Source organism: Cynocephalus volans, chromosome 14 (genome assembly GCF_027409185.1).
Source record: "Cynocephalus volans isolate mCynVol1 chromosome 14, mCynVol1.pri, whole genome shotgun sequence".
Classification (NCBI taxonomy): domain Eukaryota; kingdom Metazoa; phylum Chordata; class Mammalia; order Dermoptera; family Cynocephalidae; genus Cynocephalus; species Cynocephalus volans.
In genome coordinates, this window is record NC_084473.1 from 59,353,305 (window position 1) to 59,365,000 (window position 11,696).

Genomic DNA, 11,696 nt, shown 5'->3' on the forward strand with positions numbered 1-11,696 from the left:
TTCTCGAACTTTATATATATGTATACTTTGCTAAGAATATTGCTAAGAGAATTCTAGAATATTTTTCTATCATCCTCATTCTTCTCCCTCTTTACATGAACTAGAATTTATGTTATTTATAAGAATCTATCACACCTGAAGGTGGTGATGTGATTAAATACAAGTGTTTAAGATACTTGAATGTGTTTTTGTGCCATTATGAATGTTACCCTTGTGTAGGATTTTAGCCAAAATGCCACATTATAACAATATTATTATTGTTATTAGGCTCTATATATTATCCCCACCCACAAGCTCCTCCCTTTTCCTCATAGTGTGTCATTAGTATTTCTCTAGCTTTAGGGCACTTCCAGTCTTGTATAACTTTTCACCCACCTGCAGACCATGGGGACTGCCTTGCTGACTGAAAGGATTTCCTTCCCCTGACAGAGATGCTTTGAAGTCCCAAAACAATGACTTTCATTGCTTTTCCCGTATATTGCCGGTTTCTATAAATTGGTGATGAAAGTGTGTGGCAGCGCCAGAGGACTTTTGGTCTCTATCTTTGAACAAAAGGAAGCCTGGATCAGGTCTGATTTTTTGCGTTCAATTTAGCTTTCTGCAGTGGATTTAATGCGGAATGAAGCTGGCCTAAGAATAACACAATGGATTGAAAAGGCTAACTGAATTAGTGGGTTTAGAGGAATACATTTGTAAAGTGGCAGAAGTCCCTAGTCATAAAAAGGTTTCTTAAGATGGGATTTGCTGGCTAATCACACTGATATTTTAACATGTTGCAAGGCCTAAAAAAAATTTAGCTGTGTTTGTTTATTTTGGAAAAGACTTGGGTTTTAGACTATTGGATAGTTATTATAACAGTGGAATTCATACTTTCCTTTAAAAAATAAAAGCCAAAATTGTTTCCATCCTAACTACATAGCTAGTTAGGATATTTTTAGAGGTATTTTTATTCTATAAGTATGATGTTAATGATATATATATTAGGTAACTTTTAAAAAAATTAAAATAGAGGTATTTGTATTCTTATGGTTTAATCATCTACATAGGTGAAATTTCTGCTCTCCAAAAAGCTCTTATTGAGTAATTTTTAAAGTTATTCCAACAAAAGGTGTGCTTTAAACAGCTTGCCTTTGTATGAATCTTTTTAGCTAAGATTTTGAAAATGGTGTTTATAAGGAATACACAGAGTCCATCTGTTCTCTTGAAGCTTTCAGCATTGATTTGGGGTTTTATTATTTTTTTTAATAAAATGCAGTTTACACGTTTATAAATGAGGCATTCTGTGTTTGTGGAAAAGGATAAACTGTTACCTTCCCTTGAGGATTCTGTATCCCAGGCCTCCTTGAGGCTAGAGAATAGGCCATTGGAGGGCTTCCTCATTACCGATTGTCTCAATGCAGAGGAAGGGCAAAGTCTTGGTAGCTTTTGATAACCAGTTTCAGCATTCAGCAGGCTTAGCTATTAGTCATGCATCTTAGCCTTTCCCTATTTACTTTCAAAACACTTAATAAAAATAATAAAAGATTAGGTATAAAATGAAATATTTGTTTGGTACACAGCACCTCGGTATCTGCAGCTTCCACACACCGCAGTGGTTCAGTCTTCTGGGATATTTCTTGTTGATAGAACCATTTGAATTTGTTACCAGTATTAACATAGGAAGCTCTGGGAAAGATAATTGTAGTTTCCTTAGCTGTAAAGGGCTTACTTACAAATCTGGCTTTGGAAAGTTATAGCTGATGAAATACAGTTCAGTGGGGTAGTAGTATAATCCTACCTTTTAGCTTTCATCCAGCATTAGTGGTTTATCTCAATGGGCATAAAATTAGAAACTAGTTCTTCTTGTCATACAAGTCTGTGGGACTGTACAAACTGATGGGGCAGAATAGTGGGGAGAATAGAAGGCAACATGGCTTTTAAATGATACATACCACTGGGAGAAGACACAAGTGTTTATAGTATCTGGTATGTCAAAGTTATCGAGGGTTTAAGCCATGCGCCCCAAAGTTTTTGATTATAGGCAACAGAATTTGAAGTTGAGCTATTTTGAGTAGTTTAAAATCCTTTTTCTTTAAAAAAAAAAAGTTTCTAAATCAGCATTATCTTAAATCACTGAAAGTTGCCTTACTAATGTGTAATTCCATGTTTATAAAATGAGGACTGTCTTACCATGTGTTGTTTTACTTTTAGAACGGCACGGAAGATCTCCGGACTGAGCGATTACAAAAAGCAACAGAACGTTTTAGAAATCCTGTTGTGTTCAGCAAGGATTCTACAGTCAGAAAAACTCAACTTCAGTCTTTCAGTCAATATGTTGAGAATAGACCAGGTAGGAACACTTTTTAAAATGTTTCCCATCTTATGATTTAACAGTATTTAACGATATACATACGTACACCTATATATATATATATATATATATATATATATATATGTAAGCTGATAATGTAAATCCGCATTTCAATACACAAATATCAAGCTTTATAATAATTTTACATGTCTTCCCCCCCTTTTTTTTAAGAGATGAAAAGGCAGAGATCAATACAGGAAGATACAAAGAAAGGAAATGAGGAGAAGGCAGCGATAACTGAAACTCAGAGGAAGCCATCAGAAGATGAAGTGCTTAATGTATATTAATTTTTTGTGTGGTTTCATGATTGCTGATAATTCCAAACTGTATGTGGAAATAGTGCCTTTATTTGTTAAAATGAGATGTTAGGTTTTTTAAGATGTCAATCTCCAGTGCATTCAAAGCAGAGTGAGAGGGGTGCACTGTTGAATTAGTCTGCAGTGTGGTGATAATTGTCAGATAAAAAAAATGAATTTTTCAGAGTTCCACAGCCCCAGCTTCCTTGAGACATTTCCATCAGGGCACTTCCCATAAAGAGATTCTAGTATTGATCTACCAGGAGGATTTTAATTATTACAATAGCAGATACCGCAGAGCTGCTGTTAGAGGGAAAAGTCACATGAGACCTGCTAGAATTTCTCAGCCAACCCATTTTGTTGGCTTGGGTTAATGGGTGTTCAACCTTTCCATTATCCAGATCAGCCGTGAATTACTAGCTGAATGATGTTTGCATTAATATAATATATATGGTAATTTCTTCACTTAATTAACGGGGAGGTTCAGCTCAGTAGGGGTATGGGCTGATCATGTGTAAAATTGATTTGTGAGGGAAATATTTGATAGACCGCAGGGAGAAAGCTGCTTTTGATGGACAGCTGCAGGACAGAAGCAGGAAGAACAAGTTTTAACTTGAATTTTTGTCTAGGAGCATAGCTATCTTTAATGGTGCTACTTTTTTATTATCTACAGTTTGTCTAAATATTTTCATTGTGTTTACTATTAGAATATTCATTGTTAGATTTTAAAATCCTTATAAATGCACTCAGTTGCCAACTACATTTTAGGGCTCTAAAACCTTCTCATTTTAAGTTGTTCATTTTAGAAGACCTAGAAAGGTCTTAGTACAAAGAACAGCTTGGTGGTATAGCCTGATGAAGTATTTGGTACAAGCTATAAGTTACAGAATACTTGAGTATACTATATACTCACACTAAAGAAACCTGATTGTGAAATTTGTTACTATTTTTAACTGGACTAATCAGTAAAAGCAATGAAATTTATGTGTTGCTTATCACTTCTACTTTCTTATATCTTTGTTATTCATATTGTCTTTGCAAACTACTAAATTCGTTTTGTCCCTCTGGATGGGAATAAGAAAAGGAAAAGTCCCTTTTGAAAATGCTCTGCTATCTGCCAGATAGGTTCAAAAAGGATTCACCAGATTATTCCAGATTTTAAAGTTACCATTAGCATTTATTCTGTTATTATAATTTTTCTGTTATATTTTGTATTGAGATGGAAGAATATCCATTTTGTATGAATTTTTAAAAAATACAGTGACTTTTTTGTCAAACTATCCTGCGAAATTATCAGTATTAAGATTTCTTAAAATATTTCAACTTTAATTTTGTCAGCTGCCATAATCAATTTAACAATGTCGGTATAAATTGAGTTCACATGTAAGTGCAAATCATTTACAAGTTCAAAAGGCATGTAGGTTATACATACAGTTAGACATATTTATTGATCATGAAAATTCCAAAATATGCTCATAATTAACGATCTTGTTTTTTGTTTAAGGAGTAACAAAAGATAATTTTTCATAGATTCTTAGAGATTAATATGCTTCTAGGTAGGGAAGAGATTTGACAAATGAAGATTGTTCACATTTATTTTTCTGAATAAATAACAAGTGTTGATGACAGTAGTGGTAGTGGTGAGAGTATCACTTAAGCATTTCTTTAATATTTCTCAGCTACTTAGTTCTCTTAGCCCTAGAAATGTCAAAAGGTAGACAGGTATTCCAAAGGGAGCTATAGTTAACCCATTTTTGTGATTATGTCATAAATAATAACCCTGCCCCTAATGATTTAAATTTGTAATATGAAAATAAAAGTTAAGACTATACTGGCACTTTATAATAGAGTTGCTATTTCAAATTAAACTTTTAAGAATAATTTTTTTAATATGGATTGTTATGAAAAGTAAATTTTCAAATTGAAATCCAAATTTGGATAAATGGAAGATTAAACAAATCAGTATTAATTACATTAGATTCTGTGTAGCAAGATTTGAAACCACCTGTCAGGTTAGAATTAGCAGCTGTAATAATTAGTAATACATCAACAGAATGCTATGTTAAAGTACAGGAGCCAGCTGGAGGGAAAACTGGAGATATTGCAAACTTCTTTTTTATCTTTTTTTTTATCATTTTAAGTAGTATAGTCACTATGAAAACAAAAAATGTGTCTTAATTTTGTATTTTTATAGAACAAATCTGTCTGATTCTCTCAGGTTGGATACTTTAAGGATCAATTTCTTAGTAAAACTCCATTTTTATATATTATACTTTTGAAGTAAAGATGTCATTGGTGTTTGTTTTGAAAATCACCAAAGGGACAATTCTCTTTTGTCATTTTTCATGCTTAGATAACTCTGACTTAGCTCTATGGGGAATTTTAAGAAAAATTAGTGTTAACCTTTTAAATCTTGCAAATCTGAGTGTGAAATTATAAATATAACACTAAACAGGTGAAATATTCTCTATTTGCAAAAGTTTGGTACGCATAACACGTGAAAAATTTCTGAGTCATAGGGAGTTGCTTTTTGGTACTAAGGGTGATGATACTAAGGGTGTATTTGGTTCTCTAGGTAAGTGCTTTAGTAAGTGTTTGTAGAAAGGAAAAATGCAACTTACAAGTGATTTTTTTTCTTCCTGTTTGTTCTCGTTAACAGAAAGGGTTCAAAGACACCAGTCAGTATGTTGTAGGAGAATTGGCAGCACTAGAGAATGAGCAAAAGCAAATTGACACCCGTGCCGCGCTGGTGGAGAAGCGCCTTCGCTATCTCATGGACACAGGTACGGTGCCCAATTACACTGTAAACAGTTTTGGCAAATTGAGCGTTCACAAACTCTTATAGAGTTTTGGAAGTGTGAATCTTTGAAGCCTGAATGTTCAGCAAAACTGCCTTGAAAATAAAAAGGCTGTGATTTGCAGCCACCTCTCTGGGCCCTGGTGATAAGAGTGCCTTCATGGGAAGTGATAACTCGCCCTGATACCGTGTGAGCCAGCACTATTGAACAGTGTGCTCATCCATGCAGAGTTGGAATACACATCTGTGCCTCATTGATATGCCACTGCTTAAAAAAAAAGTAAGATCTTTACTGTTCTACTGATTCATTGGGAAAAAAAAAGATTTGGCCAGCTAAAGCCATGTACTGCATGAAACAGAGCACTGTGCATAGGGGACGGCTCCATGGACTAGATCACTGAAATTTGAGAATACTATCTGGTTACTGATGCTCCACAATTTTTTCCCCCAAGAGAACAGGTTTTTAAGAGTCTGTAATACTTTGTGTCACAGTTGTATTTGAAAGGATTAAAGTATATAGAAATGTTCATAATGATGGGTTAGAGCAGCAAGTTAGCTCCTAACCAGAAGGTAGACTGGTATTTAGTGCTGATTGCCAATAGTGATTGAATAGATCTAAGAACACAATAAGCTATTGGAAAGTAACAGTGAGTATGTATGTGTGTGTTTCTTTTAAAATGCTGCTCCTACAAAAGGATAAAAATGAGAAGTTAATTCAAATAATTCACACCAAGTTAAAAATGTTATATTAAGAAAAAATGTCAAAAATAAGAGTGGAAAATACATTCCTTTCATCTAATTAATTGCTTTAATTTTATGTCAGTGTTAAAATAGAGTAGCGTGATTTAGGACCAAAAAGCTCTTCTGAACTTCTTCGTAGTTTCTAAAAATATATTTATAAAAAAAGAACTCCTCCAAAAGTAAGCATTTATATGGGACATTTGAAAATACATGTATTAGTGAAATAAGAATATATTAGAACAGGAAGGGACTTTAGGCTTTATCTGGCCCAGTGGGTTTCATACTGTCTTCTATGGAGCCCTAAATCTTTTTCAGAGGCAGCTCAGGGGCTGCCAGGACAATAGGGAGCAGAAAGCAGACAGGCATTTGGATTCCTTACTTTACTTCAAAGTGGCTCTGAGTTTATTTATTTGAAGTAGTGACTTTCTTGGAAGTGTTTGTTTGAAAAAAGGTTCTAATGCTTAAAGTTAAAAACCAAAAAAACTTTTTTGGGAAAACTATTACCTAATTCTCTCATATACAGGTGAGGAGACAGAGGTACAAGAAATGCTGAAGGTCACACAGATCACTAAGTGTCAGACCTTGGACTAGAAAGAATCCAGGTCACAAGAACCTTATCATATAGGACCTGTCTACCTACACCTGGTTACCTAGACCACTCTCCTAACACGTTACATGCATGCTCAGTCTTTTACATATACTGTTGTGTAGATTCAGCATAGATCCATAAACCAATATATTGTTTCACATTTGGAATTTTTTCTTTGGTTTCTAGGGGATTTTGAAAATATTAGCTATGTTAGCTATATAAAAATGTAAATAATAGTGTAATTTCTGTATGACATTTTAAAATTATTTCATTTGAATATTTTAAGGGAACAAACAGAAAATTTGTTTTGTTAAACAAATGGAAATTAACGCCAAGGTCAAGGGATTGGTTCCCTGTACTGGCCAGCTGCCAAAAAAAAAAAAAAAAGCAGACAATCCCTGTTTGTGTTGGATAAATTAGATATTACTCTATAACAAGCCTTATGCCAGTAGTGAAAAAGCTAGAAATTCTGTTTTCTTTCCTTCTTTTGTACTCAGGGTCTATTTATTGTGGTTTCTAACCAAAATAAACTCAAGTTCTCTTTCCCACCCTACATATCACCAGCGAAGCTTTGAAATAGCCCCATTCCAAAAGAGCTAAGTAGGCATTTCTCTAAGGAAGATATACAAATGGCTAACAGACATATGAAAAAATGCTCAACATCACTCAGCATCCGGGAAATGCAAATCAAAACCACATTGAGATACCATCTAACCCCAGTTAGGATGGCTAAAATCCAAAAGACTATGAACGATAAATGCTGGCGAGGCTGCGGAGAAAAAGGAACTCTCATACATTGTTGGTGGGACTGCAAAATGGTGCAGCCTCTATGGAAAATGGTATGGAGGTTCCTCAAACAATTGCAGATAGATCTACCATACGACCCAGCTAGCCCACTGTTGGGAATATACCCAGAGGAATGGAAATCATCAAGTCGAAGGTATACCTGTTTCCCAATGTTTATCGCAGCACTCTTTACAATAGCCAAGAGTTGGAACCAGCCCAAATGCCCATCATCGGATGAGTGGATACGGAAAATGTGGTACATCTACACAATGGAATACTACTCAGCTATAAAAACGAATGAAATACTGCCATTTGCAACAACATGGATGGACCTTGAGAGAATTATATTAAGTGAAACAAGTCAGGCACAGAAAGAGAAATACCACATGTTCTCACTTATTGGTGGGAGCTAAAAATTAATATATAAATTCACACACACACACACACACACACACACACACACACACACAAACGGGGGGGGAGAAGATATAACAACTACAATTATTTGAAGTTGATACGACAAGCAAACAGAAAGGACATTGTTGGGGGGAGGGGGGGAGGGAGAAGGGAGGGAGGTTTTGGTGATGGGGAGCAATAATCAGCCACAATGTATATCGACAAAATAAAATTTAAAAAAAATTAAAAAATTAAAAAAAAAAATAAATGTTCCATGATGGAAAAAAAAATGAAATAGCCCCATTCCAACTACAGATCATTCATAATCTGAAAGACAGTTACAGACTATAGATTGATTCTGGAATCCCTTCAAGACTTATGTTCCTTATTCTACAGGACAGAATCTGATCCTGACTGTGTTTGCTACTGCAGAGTCAGACTAAAACTTACTTGGTCCCCCAACTTTATAAGCTGCAAGAATCACCCTGGACTGTATTGAACCTCCTTAGCAAAGTAATGTTTTAAGATTTGCCTAAAATCTGGTTAGTGTCTGAAGTAAGAGATAAGATATTACAGAGTGAAAGCAAATATTTATCCTTTGCCTTTTTGCGTTTCAGTACATTCCAAGTTTTCATTTATTGTAATGGTACCTTTTTTTCTTGTTAGAGATTTCAAGGTACTTTTTGAATCTCAGCCTCAGAATTAAGCAGAGCAGATAGTATCCATATTCTTTACATGATGAAACTGAGACTCAAAGGAAAATGACTTGTTTAAGTTGACCTCATTAGTAATGGTAGAATTAGGGCTTGAACCCAGGTTTTTAGGTTTCCTAGCTCTTGACTTAGCCCTCTTTTCCCCACCATGTCTTCTTTACAGAACAAATATATTCTGTCTGCTATTTCAGGTTTTTATATACTTGTAGATACCAACTATATTCAATTTTTATTGATTTGAAATTCACGTAACATAAAATTAACCATTTGAAAGTATACAGTCCTGTAGCATTTAGTACATTCACAGTGTTGGGAAATCACCACCATTGTATATTTCCAGAAGTTTTCTATCACTCCAGCCAGAAAGTCTGTACTCATTAAGCAATAACTCTGTTTCTTCCTCTCCCAATCCCCTGAGAATTTCTAATCTACTTTCTGTCTGTATGAATTTGCTTTATTCTAGATAATGGAATCAAACAATATTTGCCCTTTTGTGTTTGGCTTCTTTCACTTTACATAATGTCTTCAAGTTTCATCCATGTTGTAGCATGTACCAGTACTTCATTCCTTTTTATGGTTGAATAATATTCTATTGTAGGTATATACCATATTTTGTTTATTCATTTATCTGCTGATGGACATTTGGGTTATTTCTACCTTTTGGCTACTGTGAACATTTGTGTATAGGTATCTGTTTGAATTCCTGTTTTCAGTTGTTTTGGTTATATACCTAGGATTGAAATTTCTGGATCATGTGGTAACTCTGCACTCAATTTTAAATGAGTTGCGAGGTTTATTTAGAATTCAGAATACATTTTCCAAAAGAAACAGTGTTATGTGTCCATATGCCATACAAACCCAGAAAAACCTATTCATTCAAAATATAACTAAGTAATATTAATAGTTGTCTAGATCTGAGTCCTAGGTTCCCAGAGCTTGAACAATTCTGGGTTTTAAGCACCACCACGTTGATATTGAAGCTCTTGAATCGTAGGGGGGGGGGGGTAGAGCCTGGATGGTGGCCCAGACTGCTGGGCATTTCTCCTGGCATGTTGGCAGAAGGATCTAGCAAAAAAATGAGAAAGGAATATAAGAGAAAGCTTCAGTGGGTCATACAACAAGATGGGAGGTGCCAGAAATGAGAATGGGAGTAGCTGGGGAAAGGCATCAATGGCAGAGAGAGCACCTGCACAGATTTATATGTCTGGATCCTTCTGAAAATTGTTGAGTAATCCTAAATCAATGGTAGTCTGAATACTAGATAGCAATATTGTGTATGTGCGTGTGTGTTTTAAATTGTGCTTGAAAGCATATTATTTTCTGCCATCCCACCTTGGGACCTGTCAAATCCTTATGCAAATACTAGAGAATTTTTTTCCATCAGCTTTTAATGGCCTGTGGGTATATGTGTGTATAATTGTTGTTGAGGAATTATTAATTTTCTAGTACTTAGAGTTTGTAATGATTACTTCTTTGGGAACAGCAAAATTTAGATATATGTGTGTGTTCCAAGCTGACACTTTGTATGTAAGTGTAGCACTGGTGGATCTGTGCCAGCAACATCGTAACCCTTGAAAAAAATGGAGTTGATAAAGGAAATGTTGATGGGCCCTTTTACTATAGTGCTGTGAACAGTGTTACTATAATGGATGGTGTTTCTTTTCTATTCCCATTCTATTTTCATTTGATGAGTATCAAACTTTCTTACTGTAGAACTGTAGTGTTTTGATCTAATACTTTTTTTGTTTTTGTTTTTAAAATGACAACATTTTATTTACATTTTGAGTGTAAAAATTAAACATTATTGAGGAGGGAATCAAAATAAAATTGCATCTTGCAACTTTATATCTTTGAGTACTGAGTAAAAGGATCATAATAGCCTCCTTATGTCCCTAGGCCAAAAATACTGATTCTGTAACTTTTTGCCAAGTATCTACTTTAAAAACCTAACTGGCCATTTAAAATTATAAATATACTTAGAGAAAAAACAAATTAAAACAAATAACTTTTTTATACATTCTTCAAAATGTGTCTTTACCTCATCCTTTGAAGACCAAATGTAGTATTTGTTAAAGTTGCTTTAAAGCAGAGAATTGGGCCCACAAAAAAACAAAAATAAAATTTATGTGAGTTGTTACTGGGAACTTTCCCCTTTGAAGCTCCAGAATTATCCATTATCTGTACCTAAAGATGACAATAATGGCCAATATTTATTGCATGCTTATCTAGCTCAATGGGAAATGCTTTATATGCATTATTTTGTTGTCTCTCACAGTGGCCCTACAATATGTTACATTAATAACTGGGACTATTAATAATCGTGTTTCCAGATGGGGAAACTGAGACTCAGAGAAGTAACTTGCCCAATTCATATAGTTAACAAGTGGTGGAACAGGAGTCAAACTTAGTCTGATAGCTCTGGAGCCCGGCTCCCAGACACCACCTGACATTGACTCTGCTTCATCCATCTTCTTAGAGGTGAACTTCTGATTTTCCTGGGGTTTTATTAATAATTCTCTGGACCCTCTCATTACCATTTTATGATTTATAATTAGTAACTCAAGAAACAGATCAATATTTATTTAGCTTATACAAAAAGACACTTAGCCAACCCATTTGGCTCATTAGAGACCCAACAAGCTCATGTTCCTCTTAACATTATTTCTTTACCTTGGTCATCACAATATAATATACATGAAAACTGGGCTGTAAAACATCCTCATTTGGAGTAATCAAAGGGATGAAAACAAGCTTCCCTTCAAAAGAAGCACCTAGCTCTTTGCTAATCTTTAGAAGGTTCTGAAACAGGGACATTATAACCTTCAGAGGGCAGTTTTCAGTCTAGGATTATCTACATATGAATATCTGAAGATGGTTTAAGTGACTGACTTCTAAATTAAGATAATTATTTTTATATTAGCATCTCACAATTTATGATACACATATTCATGTGTACATTTCCTGTGTTAAAGCCCCTTATTTTTATTTTTAAAAGTGTGATCTTGATCTGTTTCAATGAAAATGTAAT

At 34.6% G+C, this 11,696-nt stretch overlaps 1 protein-coding gene across 7 annotated transcripts in view; it reads left to right on the top strand.

Annotated features, from left to right (window-relative positions):
• EHBP1 (EH domain binding protein 1) overlaps positions 1 to 11,696 on the top strand; it is a 370,142-nt gene that overhangs the window by 323,320 nt on the left and 35,126 nt on the right. For all 7 annotated transcript variants that reach the window (XM_063077688.1, XM_063077689.1, XM_063077690.1 and 4 more), the window contains 3 exons: positions 2,191 to 2,329; positions 2,522 to 2,628; positions 5,306 to 5,429. In XM_063077688.1, coding sequence (XP_062933758.1) covers positions 2,191 to 2,329; positions 2,522 to 2,628; positions 5,306 to 5,429 — 370 coding nt within the window. The remainder of the gene's footprint in view (positions 1 to 2,190; positions 2,330 to 2,521; positions 2,629 to 5,305; positions 5,430 to 11,696) is intronic.